General features: G+C 40.9%; 2 protein-coding genes across 2 annotated transcripts in view; both read right to left on the reverse strand.

Annotated features, from left to right (window-relative positions):
• Positions 1 to 1133: 1133 nt before the first annotated feature.
• On the reverse strand, positions 1134 to 7640 carry fam98b (family with sequence similarity 98 member B). The gene is made up of 8 exons (XM_080413655.1): positions 7493 to 7640; positions 6204 to 6352; positions 5392 to 5517; positions 5103 to 5278; positions 4872 to 4952; positions 4647 to 4763; positions 3443 to 3610; positions 1134 to 2810 (listed from the first exon to the last, which is right to left on the reverse strand). The coding sequence occupies exons 1-8, from the start codon at positions 7528 to 7530 to the stop codon at positions 2538 to 2540; spliced, it is 1128 nt and encodes a 375-aa protein (XP_080269781.1). The 5' UTR covers positions 7531 to 7640; the 3' UTR covers positions 1134 to 2537.
• A 6130-nt stretch (positions 7641 to 13770) lies between these two features.
• Positions 13771 to 17255, reverse strand: part of spred1 (sprouty related EVH1 domain containing 1) — a 49880-nt gene continuing 46395 nt past the window's right edge. The window contains exons 5-6 of the mRNA XM_080414459.1: positions 17069 to 17224; positions 13771 to 16105 (exon numbers count right to left, since the gene is read on the reverse strand). Of these exons, the coding sequence (XP_080270585.1) occupies positions 15407 to 16105; positions 17069 to 17224 (855 nt within the window). The 3' untranslated portion in view covers positions 13771 to 15406. The remainder of the gene's footprint in view (positions 16106 to 17068; positions 17225 to 17255) is intronic.

The following is a 17255-nucleotide window of genomic DNA, read 5'->3' on the forward strand; positions in this document are numbered from 1 at the left end:
GTTTAATCACAATAATTTGCAAAGCCCATCTACAAGCTCAGAAGTTTGAGTGTAAAGATCTATTTTTGCTCATTTTGAAAATATTTGAACATTGAACAAGAAAATTGATATTATTGGTCCAAAATATTGGGATATTTTAATTAATTATCGCCATTATTGTCATAATACAGCACTGTTTGAGAAACTAGTTGAAAACATTAAAGCCAATTTTTTTAATTTAGCAGTCCAAAGTTAAAAAAGCAAATGTACTGGATTTAACAAAAAACTAAAAAAAACTAAACAAAAAAAAGTTTTGGTTGATTAAAACTATAGTTTTGATCAAACCAGATGGTTTTAAACAATAACCTAAATCTCAGCTGAACCCTGCTCATCTGAGGGTGCATCTGTAGATTCAGTCATTCTGTCAGGGGGAGAGGTGTTTGCTGTGGATATTCATCACCTCTACCTCCAAATTTAAATATAACCTCAAAGTTTGTAAGTCCAGGTGGTGTAAGAAGAAAGGAGTAGTTTCACAAGCTGCAAGTTGGGGGTTTGAATCTGGTAAATGGTAAACCTTCATTTTTGGTGTTTGTAAGGCAAGGAGCATGGAAGAAGCCCACCTCCCTCCTCATGCTCTCCTTTAGCTCCGCTAGGAGAGGGAGGAGCATGGAGGTAGCCCACTTTCAGGAGGAGGAGTTTAAGAAATGTACATATTAAGCAAATATTTTGTTCATATTAGTTTGATTTTGTTGAGGGATTTTATATATGGTGGTGTTTTTCTCCCCATCACCAGTTTGATGATTATAATTTTTTTGAGGCATTTGTGACACATTTTCACGCTGTTGATTTATTGGTTGTTTTGTTTGAATTGTTTTATTTTAACTGCATTTTGGTTTTCTTTGAGTTTTGAACCTGTGACCTTTGGTTTTTAAACCCTTGATTTATCTATGGAGCCACTCTGGTGTGTGAGACATGTACCTTACCACTGAAATTTGTTAAAAACCAATGCTCATTCATCTTCAGTCTTTCAAGAAGAATTGTGTGCTGTATTGAGCTAGTCTCTCATAGTAGGAGAAATTCCAGGACCGCCCTTTCTGTCACACTGGGTTTATGCTTTCCTCAGCGATGGAAGGGACTTTTTGTGTAAACTGGAATCTGTAACCTCACGATTTTTATTGTTACATATGAGCACATAAGCGTAAAATACTTTGGTTTTGGTTCCTCACCATTGCTGAGGAACCACAATCAGCCTTTCAAGTTGTGCAATATGTCTGTCATGAAATCCTTCAAGCACAACAGCTTTTAAGTGATGGAATGCTGCACAGGGTTAAATAAAACATCTTGAGAACATACAAATCTTGCAGCGTGAATTTCGTTCCCCGTCCTCCCATTTCTCAGTGTTCACACAGCTTCATTCTTAAAAGGTAGGGTAAGTGATTTGCTTTGGTTAAAATAAGTGTTAAATAGCTCTATATTCTGATAGTACTCACTGCTATAGAGTGTTTGTTCAGTATTAGGAGTCTCCTTGTCTCTCCACCTCTTTATTAAACAGAAAATGCATTTTCGTTTCAGTTTCATTTCCAATTTTATCCAACCAGGACAAAGAACTCAATCAGGATACAGATTAAACAAGTGAAATTGGAAGTGATGACACTAAGAAATGAGCAGGAACTGGAACACTATACAAATTAAGCTTAAAAATGGGTACTTTCTCCTGATTGGCTGAGATTTTGACACCTACCGAAAAATGTATTTTCTGTTTATTAAAGAGCTGGAAAGACAGGGAGACATCTGTTACTGAAAAAACACTCTATAGCAATGATTACTATCAGAATATAGTATTTTAACCTTTTAACAAAATACTTTTTGTTTTAACCAAAAAATATCACTTACTCTACCTTTAATAATAATACATACTATTTATATAACGCTAAACTTAGGTAAGGATTTAGAAGGCATTTTTAGAATCGCCTCAGGTCTAAAAATGGATTAAGTTAAACACATGTGCCATAATGGATTCAACTTTTTAAGAAATATTCTTTTCCAAAAATACTAAGGGATAATATGATTAAAATAAAAAACTGAAATGGGGGGTAAACTGTTGCGCAATATTCCACTGCTAGTACAAAAGACACGATTATAAATCACCGCTGTTGGGCGGATACCTTGCATGTCCAAAACCGTTCCTTTTTTATTATGTTTTTTTTTTTCAATTTAAATGGTGAAAATAGCCAATCTACGACACGTGAGCTAGATTTTCACAACTTTTGTGCGGCACTCTTTTATGATGAAGTAGGGCATGAATTTACGAAAAAACATACGTCGATATATAATGGAGATATGAGGTTTCTATCGGACAGCAACAAAATCGTCAAACAGTGGGAGAGATATTTCACAGACATCAACTCCCTCTTTGCTTTTTTTGATTTTGAGATTCAATAAAAAAAAAACGCCTTAGTGTTTGTATGACAGAAGAGACCCAAAAATAGAGTTCAGTTCATATCCAACACTGTGTCTGGCCTAATAATTTACAAAACAAAAAAACTAAGATTTCAATACTAATAGCGGCCCCTCTTTCCCCCATGTCCACCATGGTTCCATCCCCCACCTCCACCCCCACCCCCACCTCTCCAACTGCCGCCACCTCCTCCGCCACCCCTCCAACCACCACCACCACCCCCTCCTCTTCCACCTCCTCCTCCTCCTCTTCCACCACGTCCTCCCCAGCCACCTCCACCATCTTGTCTTTTTTGCCAGGGTGGCATCTCAGGACGTGGGGCTTCTATTTCAGACGGACGGCCTCCTCTGTCAGGTACTCTCCCCATTAGGATCTGTGGGCCAGAGCAAGATGAAAGCAGCTTTCAGACAGGACGACAGACTGGGCTGTTTGAGTTGAATCGTAATCATGTGCAATATAATACTTAGATCATGGCCAGGTAGCTATACAACCCAAGATTCGACCAAAGCTTAACATCTCTTTAACATAAAGAAAAAAGGTGGTGGGCAGCTTTTTTTTGTTTGATTTTTTTTTTCTCAGTTTTGAAAAATAAGAATGGCATATCTCAAAAGATTACCTGACCACCGTATTTATTACAAATGTAAATATTACAGTGTGTCAGTCTGTAGTATGTGTAGACCAAATAAATCAGATTCTAATATTTATACTGAGGATACATTTTCATGCCATGTGTAAATTGGCCAACTGACACATTCTATGAGACATAGCCTGGTGTAAAGTACCATAAGATTTATACTGTCGTGCCACGTGGCAGTAAGAGCAGATCTACAACCTCACAACGCAGGCTATTTTCTTTTACTTTTCACCTATACTGACTGACATGCTCAAAATAGGGACAACAGGGTTAATGTGTTGAAAGAAAAATAATTAAATTGTACATACTGTAATGTAGCATTTGCACAAGTGTTAACTTCCTACTCCGATCAAAACAAATAGGCTTTGTACCTTGTTGACAGCGCAGGCAGTTCCGTCCCTTGAGGAACCACTACTGGTTTTCACCACATTACAGATGTCCTCCCTGGCAGATAGTAGCTCTGCCATACCCACAGATGGCTGTGGCCTCAGAGAATGTCTCTTGGGCTGGTAAGCTTTTGCCATGCTGTCCACCTTCACCTAACGAAAAAAAAAAGAGGCATGTACAATAGAATTACCTTGTGGGGAAAGAAACAGTTGAAACATCCATGTCACTCATCTATAAAGCATCAGTGGCAGTTTTGCCAGATTTAGTGAGAGAAATAAGCAACCAGGGCTATGAAAACAGGCCCAAAAGAAGCGACTGTAATAGGCCACACGAGCACTTAAAACCTCAAATAGCTTGAAACATTTCAACAACACAAATCTGGTAGGGGGCTCCCTGGCACAGACTATTTTCATATAGGATTAGGGAGGTCCTTCTATAACAGCGCTACTCAACCCGCGGCCCGCGGGCCGCATGCGGCCCGATCGCAGCGTCTTGGCGGCCCCCTCATGGTCAAAAAAAAAGAAAAAAAAAGCACAGGATAAAAATATACATTTCCGTTCAAATATATGGGTTGCTAAAACATTTTTCAAAAACAAACAGACAGACATACATACAGGTGCGTCAATTGTTACAGGTATAATGCATAGTTTTCTATGCATTTCGGGTTTTTGGGGGGGTTTGACCCCCACATTTTTCCGGCCTTGCCGCGCGCCCAGGATAGGTGTCTGCCACTGGACATACACACAACACAAAATAAACTGGTACAGTGAAAAGAATATGATGTCAAAATGTACATTTTCTTGTGCGTTACAAAATCGAAAAATCCAAAATAGGACCGTCATTTTTATGGCGGCCCCTTGGACTTTTGGTATTTTGCTGAGTGGCCCCTGAGCCATCTTAAGTTGAGTAGCCCTGTTCTATAACATCAAACAGACCTACAGCTTATTCCACTTTCTCTGTGTCAGATTACAGTCTGCAGTGCAATAGAATTTAAGAGATGCGTTGCTTGATGCATAACTAATAGAGAAGTATTGTAAGTGGTAGGAAAGCCATTATCAATCAAGCCCAGATTATGCCCAGGCCCACGGCACGTGTGGCAATAATGGTAGTGAATTGGTGTTGGAAAAAAATTACTTTTTTCTTTTACACCTGTAAAAAAACAACAGGTCATTTCAGGGATAAACCTGCCTTGGCTCTGTCCGACCAGCCAAAGGACTGCACTGTGACATCCAATCGTTTGATCAGCATTCTACGCCGGCATTCGTACTCTGAACACAGGAGCGTGTTTATGCTTTGCAGCTTCTCCTGTGGACCCACAGAAAGTCCAAAGTGAGAAAAATGCATACTTTGTACAGACAAATACATATGAAGAATTTGCCATGGCTACAAGTTTAGAGGGGCTATCTGACTTACCCATTGCTCACTACTGAGGGATTTCTTCAGCACTGGCATTGCAATGTGGCCACTTGATAGACCTTCAAGTATTGTGTTTATCTAAAATGGTACACATGGTCAAGTTTAGACATTTCTGTGACTTTAATTTGCAGATGGCATAAACCATGTTGTGCTAGCTGCAGTATGGTAAAAAATAATAATAATACCATTTGTTCCAAACAAAATAAGATGTCAGACTTTAAAACACACCTTGTTTTCTACTTCAGAGAATAATGTTGCATCAACTTCTCCTTTTGCCTCTGGGAGCTTGAGTGTTTCACAAATTGCCCGGAGTTCCTGGTGTGCTGTGCTCTTTCCTTGTTGTTTATTAGAGACTCGTCTGCTGTTGACTATCTGGGCTGCTTGCAGCTCAGAGCAAAGGAACACTTCATGAAAGAAGAAAATAACAAAAGGAATGACATGCATGAGTAACTTACCGACCAATATGACTATTTGCTTGGAGCAGTGACTGCAACAGTATGGAATAACTAGTACGTACAGATGAGCTTGAGATGATCCTTGTTTTGTAGACTGCCCTGGAGAATCCCAGATACAACCCCTTCATAAGGACAGTGCAATTCTTTCAGGAAACAACTCATCTCAACCTTAAGGCCTTCCGTATCATCTATGGGGCAGAGAGCGAGGGAGAGGGAGGGAGAGAGAGCGAGAGAGAGCGAGCGAGCGAGAAAGAGATGAATGTTTTTTAACCAATCATCATTGTTAATTTATCCATTTGTAACTTATGGGTCCATTTAGTTACATTTGTACACTCTCGGAGTTGATGCAGCAATCCACACACACACTTATTTTATAAAATATACTTTTAAGGAATGGAATGTTACAATATAACTAATACATCTGCAGTAGTTACGAGGTGGTATCCCTCCTCCATTGAGAAATGTAGACCCTGGAGTCGGGTGGCTTACAAGTAGTACTGCCCGAAGCCCTTAAGTGCAATATTTCCCTTGCCAAGTGGTTATTGCCTGAACTGACTGGTAGAAAGTTGGCGTCGCACAATGGAGCGACGCAGGTTCGAATACCAGGTAGGACATAAAACTTACGGCTTCCAGCTTTAACCCAATAAAACCGGGAAAGCATCCGTGTTATTTTAGATGTTAGTGCTGTTGGCTATTCAAAAATAGCAGATATACAAGCTCACAGCGTGTCACTTCCCTTCACTTCAAGTGTTTTGAAAAATGTTGAATAATTTTGAATCACAAAAAAGTTTGAGAACTACTGCTTAAGAAGGCATTTGTTGAATGGGCCTCAGGTCATAATGGGTTAAGTGAAAGATATACAAGTGGCTCTCACCTGGACCAGAAGAGATGCTCTCCTCCAGGTCACACAGCTTGTTTAAGCTGGATGCGAGCCATGCGCACAGGCTCACATATTCAGGGGAGGACAGTCCGCCCTCTGCAGCTCTGGCAAGACCACCTTCCTCCAGCAGGGGGCCATCATAACTGTACACAGTGTCCAAGAGAACAGAACAGTGATGGAAAAAGTACTCATTTTTCTTACTTAAGTAAATGTATCAATACTGCAATGTGGAACTACTCTGTTACAAGTAAAAGTCCAGAATTAAAAATGTACTTGAGTAAAAGTACAAAGGTATTGGTATCAAAATGTACTTTAAGTACCAAAAGTAGAAAGTACTCATTACGCAGAATGTACCCTTTCACAAGATTTCAATGTATAAAACGTATAAAAATCTTTTGAAAATAGCAGATCTACAAGCTCACAATGCATCGCGACGCATTGTGAGCTTGTAGATCGTATTTTCAAATGACCAAAATGTACATAGGGCTGGGTAAAACCTACAAAGTAACTAATAACTAAAGTTGTCAAATAATTGTAGTGGAGTAAAAGTACAATATTTGCCTCAGATGTAGTGGAGTATAAGTACAAGTATTGAACATTGGAAATATTCAAGTAAAGTAAAAGAAAATGCCACACAATTCTATTTAAATACAGTACTTGAGTAAATGTGCTTATAGTTACTTTCCACCACTGGAGAACAAACGAAACAAAAATACCCAGGCTAACATCACATTACACAGCCAGCGTTACATGTCCAAATATTACAGTACAGTCTCCATTGTCCCGTTAGTTAACGTGAAGGTTAATTGAGGAGATTAATTTGATCAGACCTGAAACGCATCTGTGTCATTTTTTTTAATTTGAGCTAAAAAAATAAGCATTATTTTACACTTTGGCTATTCAAAAATAGCAGATATACAAGTTGTAGATCTGCTAATTTTTTTTTTAAATCGAGAAAATGTGTGCAAATTAATATATTTATATTCTTTTGAAGCAAACATTTTTAACTAAAATCTTTGCTTCTGAGGGGTCCCTGGAACAAAATATTTTGAGATGGGGGTCCGCGGCCAAATACATATCATTTTGGGGGGTCCTTGACATGAAACAGTTTGAGCACCACTGATATAGAAACATGCGTTTTTCAGAAAACTGTTAGGATTTAGAAGACATTAGTAAGAATCGGCCTCAGAGCGAGGTCTTTACTGTTAAAAAGCTATAGCATCAGCTAGGAGAGCTCATAGAGCTACACAGCGAGCTGTGGTCGTTGCTTATTTAATGCTTACCCAATCTGCTCCAACGAGTCCAAGATATCACCCTCCATTGTGGGCACTGCGAGACAAGTATTTACTCAGTATTTAGACATTACGTGGCGTGTAACTTTACGGTTTAAATGGCTTTCATGCAGCTCATTCATCCTCTCGTGCCATCATCATCATGCCAAACATTGGATGTATCTAACGAACATGTCTGCTCAGCAGTGTTGACAGGTTTTGTGGGAGAAATAAGCATCCAGGTCTAGGAAAACAAGCCCAAATCTGATCTGCGGTATTATTTTCCTGGGGAGTCCTGGGCAAAAAAAGTCAAACATTTTGGAATATTAACATTTTTTTTAAAACATTTTAACAATCTGGTAAGGGGTCCCTGGCATATTAAATATTTTCACATGGGGTGGGGTCCTTGGACAAATTAAATACATACTAATTTGGGGGTCCTTGACATGAAAATGTTTTTAGAAACACTGGTTTAAACATTAGGAAACAAGCCCAAAAAAACAACCACACTTGACTTTAGAAACAAGCCCAAATAACCGCAACCCGCAAAACTACCAATAGTTACAAGCAACTTCACAGAAAAACAAGCCCAAATTCGCTTATAATAAGCGGACATGGCAACACTGGACATGTCTGCTTAGAGGTCCGGCACACAATACAAGCCGTAACGAAACGTAAGTCAGTCATCTGTAGTTCCGCTGAACAAGCGCTCACGTGCGTAACAGTTAAAGTCCTAGCCTGGGATCAATACCATTGTCGGGTTTCTGATCCGGTCGGAGCGGAAATAACTTTACGTCATCAGGTGGCCGGAACCAATGACCGGAACCCCATGTGCCGTGCACATTCAAAATTATTCCCTTAGTTTAAAATGTGTTTAGTTTGGTATAATCGTTTCGTTTCTAAACCGGATCACTTAGCTCAGTTTAGAACGAATACTAGGCTTTCCTCCGCGGTAGAATTGATTGATTAATTAATTGATTGATTGATTGATTGATTGATTGATTGATTGATTGATTAGCAGTTTGCAAAAAAAGCACAGGAAAGTACAGTTGCCTGGTTACGCGAGGTTAAGTAAGTCCCCAAACTATTGTGGGTATCCTACCATCCTAACCCAGTGGTTTTCAATCATTTTCATTATCAATTATTAATATATATATGTATTTGGCTGCAGACCCCCATCTGAACATATTTTGTGTCAGGGACTCCCATACAAGATTTAGGCTGTTAAAATGTTAAAAAAAATACCCCATTTTTGTATTCCCAACATTTACTTAAGTTGTACATAATTTGAGGTACTTTTACTTTAGCCAACTTAAATATTTCCACTTTATTATACGACTACACTACACCTCAGAGGCAAATATTGTATATATTTTTTAAACAACTACAATAATTTGACAGGTTTATAGTTACTAGTTAATTTGCATATAGATTATTAATACAAAACATATATCAACAAATAAATGATGATGTATGATAGGTAATTAAGTGGTATTTTTGGTTAAGAAAAATAAAAAGGTTTTTGTTAAAAAGTTAAAGCTCTATATTTCGAGGAGTATCCCAATATCTCCAGTTCTGAATAGAAAATACATTTGTAGGTGGGATGCCAAAGAACCCCTCAAAGATAATTCATAGGCTTCAGTTTTAGTGTTCCAATTCCATTTGTCTTTTTTTCCCACTTGTTTAGCCTCTATCCTGATAAAATTGGTATCCTGAAAATGTATTTCTATCTCTGTTTATTGAAGAGATTGAACAAATACTTGTTTAAATTTTTTTTGGGATATAGCTATTTATCACTTATATATATTTTATAATAAATACTTACAGCTCCTTTAAGCTACACAGCAGCACCTAACTAGACCCACCTTTATCAGATGCAACATAAACATTGATAATATGATTGATAAATGGGAAAAAAAAGTATAGGCTATATTTTGATGTTGATACTTTAGTAATACATTCTGAATGCAGGAATTTTACTTTTAACAGAGAAGTTCTACATTGTGGTATTGCTACTTTTATTTTGGTACCTGTATAAACTCAGTACTTCTTAACCTATTCATAATTGTGAATTAGCATAGCTTTAGTATATATGTTACAGTATGATTGGAGAACCAGTACGATTGAAGAAAGCGCGCTCGTTTTTACCACCCACCCAGCACTAGAGGGAGCCACAAGCCAGGCTTGTGCACAAACATATATGGCCACACACACACACACAGTCACACACACACACACACACACACACACACACACACACACACACACACACACACACACACACACACACACACACACACACAAGCGCACACACACGCGCACGCGCTCATGCTTTTTTTGGTTTATTGAAAGCAGGACTGTTTAGATACTTTTATTGTGTTCTGGCTTTTGTTTTCTTTCTCCCTGACACACACACACACACACACACACACACACACACACACACACACACACACACACACACACACACACACACACACACACACACACACACACACACACACACAGTGATCCATGAAAAGAACTATTCTGTCCCTATCGGTTTACAACTCAAACGGCGCTGAGTCGACTAGTAGAGCATCGGCCGGTCAGCGCGGGCACTCGCGCCTGGAGGCGCGAGGGCGCGCTTCCTCGGCCTCAAGCTCCACTAAGTCGGCGCGCCTCCGTCATGGACAAGCGTGTGCGTGTGAACGCGTGTTCAGCGTTCCCCTCATAGATATTATGGTTCCCCTAGCGTAGCTTCCTGGTTGCTATGTGGGGGGGAACAACAAAAGACAGGTCCGCGTCGGCGCATCAAAGCCCCGCCTCTCCGCGTTCTCCTTCTCCTCCTCGGAGGAGGAGGAGAAGGAGAGAAGGAGAGGACGGGACGGTTTATTACGCGAGGAGGAGGAGGAGGAGGAGGAGGAGGAGGCTCCTCTTCCTCGCGAGCCTCGCTTAATAAACCCCCGCCTCGCAGCGCCGCGTCCTCCTTCTCCTCCTCGCGAGCCTCGCTAATAAACCCTGTCTCGAAAAGCCCCGCCTCGCCCCGAAGGAGCCCCGTGCCTAAAAACGAGCGCTCTGTCTTCAATCGTACTGGTTCTCCAAACGTACTGTGACATATACACTCCACAAAATATTTAGACAAGGATGCTGATTGTGCTATGATTAAGTAAAATGTTGATGCAGGTGTATGTGTGTGTGTGTGTGTGTGTGTGTGTGTGTGTGTGTGTGTGTGTGTGTACAGAACATTCCGCCACTTTTGTTATCACTTATTTTCTCCAGTTTAAATGGAGTAGTAGTTCAGTTGGGATCTCTATCTCTAGATTAAAAGACAACACAAAAAAGAATACTACACAACAAGACTAAAACTCACCATTTTATTATGATAATGTTATTTGATATGTCAAATTACAAGTGTATGATGTAACATAAAAACAGTTACAAACATATGTATGCATATTTACATTATATATTTATGAAAAGTAACGAGCTACATCTGTATAAAGAAAATACAACTATGACATGAGTTATTGGACTATAAATTTTACATCATATACTTGGTATTTTCGAACCATGATAGAAATACCTAGACGTATATAAACCAATAGAACCAGAACAAGAGTTGTTAAGTTGTAAGATGGAAACTAAAGCCTGGTTTATACTTCGTCATACGGCGGTGTCGCTCTCTGGAAATAGCCGATTCACAAGATCACAATGTGTCACATTGCGTCGCATTGTGAGCTTGTTAAGACGTGCTATTTTTGGCGCGCGGCAGAGTCGTACGACGGGGTACAAATGAAGCATTAGATGGACGTGAGGCACTTTTTCGAGGTTGTCAGGGTGTGAACAGCTGATGGCACTAAGAAACTCAAAGAAAAGATGCACAGGAAAGAAATATGCACAAGAAAAAAGAAGAGAAAAAAGAGAGAGAAAGAAAACAGGCAGTGTTTACAGAATAGTTAGAGTACCATTTATACTGCAATTTTCAAAAACACAAATGTCTTCCACTATTTAGAACTAATCACATAAATGTTACATCATCAAAGCGTTGTAAGATGAGAAAAAGCTTACATATATCATCAGTGCACCAAAAGCATTGGAGGATTGAAACATAACCACTCAACTGTTTGTGAAAAGTAACCTTTTTAAAACAATACACTGAAGAGAAACAGGTTTATATAGCCTTTTTTCTTTTTTTAATCTACACAATGTCAAGAATGTACACTTGTACGTATGCATTCCCCAAAGATATGCACAATTTCCAAGATTGAAATAAGATAAAAGACTAGCAGCAAAGTGGTTAAAAACTGAAGTCTTACATAATGCAGGTAAAAAATAAAAAAATATATTAAAGCGGACAGACACGTGTTGCATATATAATACAGTACATGAGAGGAAGTTGCACTGTGCTGGTTAATGCAGAATGAAAAAGTGTTATTTCCGTATTTTCTAAACTTTGTATAAATGCACGTCCTACATTTTGCTTCTCAGCCAGCAAGTTTTAATCAGGTTCATCAAACCTTGGTTCAGCTTGCAATACACAGTAAAACCCTCAGTGTTAATGTACGTATTTGTAACTCATACAAATGTAACCAAATGGACCCTTACGGGTAAGTTTAGTTACATTTGTACACTCTCACAAGTTGAATTAACTTAGAGGATTTTACTGTTTATGCAGGGCAATCCAATTACAATGGGAGGTTATAACAACAGGCACACCATTCGGTGATGCACACATTGCACATGCATACCAACACACACGCACACGCACACACACACACACACACACACACACACACACACACACACACACACACACAATAGCACATATACGTTCATACACACTCTCACCTTACACACATGCATGCCTTCACACACGTACAAGCACACTGATGTGCACATCAAACATGCACACACACAGCGATCAAACCCGTTAAAACACTCATGGTCATGGTTATAAGCTGTTGCAGAACTAGGTATTGTTTTAACAGTCTTTCATAGCTGATTTTCTCTCTCCACACAATAAAATTAGTGATTGTATCTAGCAGCTTTATATATCAAACTTTTTTTTTTCTTTTGAAATAAGTGGACTGCCACTACTGTACCGTATTAGCACTATCCTTCCTTCCTTCCTTTCACCGTACAAAACTAGAGAGAGACTCTATTAGAAGCTCAATAGCCATTTCCATCAAACGCCCTCTACTTTTCAATGTGAAATAATACTAAAAGGTGACCTATGTACATAATGCTGTCAATTGAAGCTACAGTATATATACTGACAGCAGCGATAAATACAGCTCTATCTTTAAAAATTTCAGGAGAGGAAAAAACAATAACAACAACAACTGGGATTATTATCAGTATTTAAATATAGTGTTAAGTATTTACAGGTGTTTGAAGTTTGGTACCAGGGGATGGGGGGGGGGGGGTCGGTTGTCTACCCTAGAGTGTTAAAGTGTCATGTCCCGTCACTGACTCAGTCTAGAGAGAGGTCAGTGAGTTTCCCATGTTAAAAAAAGGTTGCATAGAAAGTAAAGAGAGCATTGGTGCCAGTGGGCATTGCAGAGGTGGACTTAGGGAAGAAATGTGTCTGCCCCCTCCCCTCTGATCCAGTCTTATATAGAGGTTGAAGTGCCACTGTCTTCCACCAGGGGTGACAGCAGGGGACATGATGTGCATAATCTGTTGGAAGGAGTTACAGCATGATTTATATGTCGTTGTACGATGGAGTCGCGCTCCGGAAATCGCAACACATTGTGAGCTTGTAAGTTGGCTATTCATGGCGCGCGACTCCGTTGTACGGCGGGATATAAATTAAGCAGTATGTGGTAGTAGTGCCAAGTTCAATGTCAAAAATTAAAAAGACACCAATGCCTTTTTTCGTTTTTTTTTTTTTAGCTTAAACACATTTCCGTGTTATCATAGCCAGATTTCCAAAATTAAAAGTTAAGGGTTTGGGGGTTAATCAAAATTAATATTTTAATAATTTCCGGAATCGTTCAAGTCAACGACAGCTGTTCAACCCAGGCGTATCTATATCTGCAGTGTTAGATTGGCTGTGTTCCTTTGGATAGGAAATGGGATTTAACAGTTCACTCTACCTGTCACTCTACCGGGGCCTGGAATCCCAAAAAGGGTCTTAATATTAAAGTCATCTCTTCATTTGACTGTGAGCCAATGGGACAACAGTAATGTTAAGATGCTTTTGGGAAACGGAGCACATTGTTAGGAGTCAAACCACATCACATGGTAACATTATTTGACATCACTCGCCAGTGCATACGAAGACCTATGCACGCACACAATAGCTGTATGCTTTTTCAATAGCAAAAAGTATTCAACGTTGAAAACTATACACCCATTCATTCAGGACTTGGTTAATGGTCACGTGACACATGCCAGGAGTTCCTGTGAACCAGCTGTCAGGAATAGACTCTATGATAGCATTACAAGCAATACTACATTACATAATCAAGAACAAAGCTTTACAAGGGACAAACATACAGTACTTTTTGTAAATTTGGAGAGGGTGCTGTAACCAAAGCTTGTAGACCAGTGCTTTCAAGGTGGGTTTATTTCATGCCAAATTAGGAGTTCAAGTGGTCAATTTTATGTACAGTCTAATCCTAAAATCTTGGGATTTGCTTCAAAGAGTCGTCTAATTTAAGTGCCTCATCATTTCAACCAAGGAGCACTCAAAACCCATTATTCACCAAAAACAAAACTTGCTGGTTGAGCAAAATTTCAGCTTCAGGTTCATAACAAAATAAAAATAAAAATCACAACAATGGAACAAAAACACCAGGTTCACTATTAAGCTAACAAACTGGGCCAAAAACTGAAATCTGCTAAAGTAAATGATATTGTGGTGTATTGGTCTCAATTATGAGGTTTCTAATACTAGTTGTTGATGTGGAAACACTGTACTATTTTTGGGCTGTGGGGCAGGGGATTGAGGATGGTAGGTCGTTACCATTTTCCCTTCTAGTCATGGAATCAATCCCTTTCTGTTGGAATGCAATCACATGGTCCAAATCACCTCAGAAAGACGAGGAAGTCATTCTATCATTATCTAAGTGAATCTCAAGAGCTATGCCGTACCTTCAGCGTACTGTACCTTAAAAAAACCAAGCTGTGACGTTCTCTTTGTGTTAACATTCGATGTAAAAGAAAGCAAGGAAACACGTAGCTATACATCCACCACAGCAACATCTCTCAAATGTTAAATTACACTAAATATGGTATATGTACCACTAGATTTTGAGAGGGTTACCTTTTAAGAGGGAGGGTTGGGGTACAATTTCTAGTGCACTTTCTCCGTCTAATAATTACATTGTCAGCAAATGCTTGAGCCGTGAAGGAAAGGCCACTGTTACCCGACTGCAAATTCACAAAAAAAAAGCAAGAACATATCCCTTTTAGCATACTCAAACAGCAAGTATTTTTTCTTTACGCATAATAATTTTGTTTTCTTTTTTTGTCATTTAGGTTTCGCTCTCTGTACAAAAGACAAATTTCCTTCATAAAGTTACACGTTACTTGTAGCAGAGTCCTGACATTTGTGGCCTGGTTCTGTCTATGAATGAGTGTGAATGTTAGAGGTGTGTAAGTGTGTGTGTGTCTGTGTGTGTGTGTACAGTATAGGTGTGTTTTAGTAATATCTCCAAGTCTGTTAATCTCAACACCTCCTCCTCAGGTTAAGCTCCTGAACTTAGCTTGATGCTCAGAGCTCCCGCAAAGCATATTGGTTTGTCCTCCGCTGCTGCTTGTCGGCGACAAACGCAAACTGAAATCTCCAAAAGCCCTCAGAGCTGGGGATCAACAACGTGTCACCCCCGTCTGAGAGGGGGAATGAAAACAAGGATGTCGGCTTATTATTTCCGCTTTTATCCACTTCCTGTGTGTTAGCTAGCTTTGTGGGTGTCCCAGTGTCTCGGGTTCGACGGGTCACCCCGCTGCCTTGTGCTTGCCCCCGCAACAGCGGCAGGCCTCGCCACAGTGGTGGCAGGCGCGCAGCGGCAGGTAGCAACACATGCATGGCGCGATGAACGACAGCGCCACCAGGGCCAGCCAACGCAGGCAGAACTGCTCATCGGACGTGTCGCATGAGCATGGGTCCGAGAAGTCGCCCTCAGAGTCGGACATGCAGTGATAGAGCATGCTCTCGGCACACAGCATGCAGCTGACTTTGTAGATGCACTGCTTGATGGGGTCAGGGGCATCCTGGCACTGCCCCCGCCGGTTGTCCTCGTGGTTGAACATCTCTGTGCAGTAGATGCAGCGTGAGCGCTCTCCGTCTTCCCTCCGCCGCCGACCCTTCTTGGATTTGAGCAGGGGCGAGGGCTGGGTCTTGATGGATGTGTCCTTGCCCAGGCCCAGCCCCATGCCCGTCCCGATGCCCATGCCCGGGCCATGGTGGGGCTCCCCACCGGGGCCTTCGGGGAAGAGGTACTCACACTTCTTACTGTCCAGTTTGTGGAAGGCAGTGGGGAAGTCATTGTCCTCGCGCTCGTTCTCTTGTTTCCACATGACGGGATGACGGTAGTCCTCATAGCCACGGATCAGCACGTCCTTGCGCGGATTAATCCGAACAATCTCCTCCTCGTCCATGTGGAAACTGACGTGACGACTCGATTTGAAGGACACCTGCGAGAATATTAATAATAATACAATATATTCAGAAGAGAAAGAGACATCATGTGACATTGGTGTGTAGAAAACAAAAAAGGCCATGCACAATTTGTTGTTACACTAATCATTTTTCTGTCTACAGTATAGACCTTGGAATATCACCGTGGTTCAAAACACTCATCTCTATGAACATCCAACCCGATCGCCAGAGAACTACGTATGTATGCACGGATCCAGTGCACTTCATTCCGTGGATAGTCGCCTCGGAACCCCCAAATTGCGTGCATATGTACGGCGCTCCCTTTGTGACAAAACCATTTCGGAGGCGCGCAGTCACAGGCGAACTGTCACCCCGTGAAGGACCACCGAGGGAGCTAAGGCGACCGAGTTGCCGTCCTGAACGGTGTGACGTTCGCCTGTGCCTACTCAGCGCCGTTTGAGTTATGTACCGATAGGCACAGAATCGTTAATTTTGTTGTGGGGACTGCTCTGCTTCCGGGTTTTTCCGGGTTGCGACTGGTTACGCCCACCGTGGGACTCGCCGTACATATGCACGCAATTTCGGGGTTTCTAGGCGACTATCCACGGAATGAAGTGCACTCGTTCCGTGCAATGTTACGGTAATCTCTGGAGATCAGGCTGCAACATCAGTCCTCCCCATGTCTCTATTAACACAGTACTAGAGTTGCTGTGTAGTAGCAGATGGTTTTGGGGTACATTTTTAGTACCATGAGAAAAAGGCTATTGATGTTAAAGAAAACAATGTAATCAGTCAAGATCACCATATAGGATTCAGTCTGTCAAAAAATGTTTTGTCAATTAAACTATTCCTACCACCATATCTAACATTTTATGACAGGACACATTTAGCTATGGTCAGGTACCCCCCCCCCCTCATTTCCCATTCTCAAATGTAGCTGTTATATAAATACATCTCACATAGATAGGGTCAGTTGTATCAGGAAGGGAAGCGCTGACCTGTGGGGGCAGATAACGGCGGTTACTGGAGGGAAACTCGTCAAACGGCTGGGCGCGGACGTAGCAGCCCCGGAACGGCTCAGTGGAGACGACATTGCTCAAGGGGGAGAACGGCTCCTTCATGGGGGTACAGATGGAGGGAGGCTCCTCACATCCCTGGAGAGGCGCAGACAGAATTGTTTTCGGT

The sequence above is a fragment of the Gymnoscopelus braueri genome (assembly GCF_963280865.1).
Source record: "Gymnoscopelus braueri genome assembly, chromosome: 19".
Taxonomy (NCBI): Eukaryota; Metazoa; Chordata; class Actinopteri; order Myctophiformes; family Myctophidae; genus Gymnoscopelus; species Gymnoscopelus braueri.

Excerpts from the sequence above, each read along its gene's own strand:
- fam98b (XM_080413655.1), bottom strand. The coding sequence starts at position 7,530 with ATGGAGGGTGATATCTTGGACTCGTTGGAGCAGATTGG. Across the intron at positions 5,518-6,203 it reads GAGCATCTCTTCTGGTCCAG|ATGATACGGAAGGCCTTAAG; the intron begins GTGAGAGCCACT and ends TCTGCCCCATAG. Across the intron at positions 2,811-3,442 it reads CTGCCTGCGCTGTCAACAAG|ATCCTAATGGGGAGAGTACC; the intron begins GTACAAAGCCTA and ends TCTGGCCCACAG.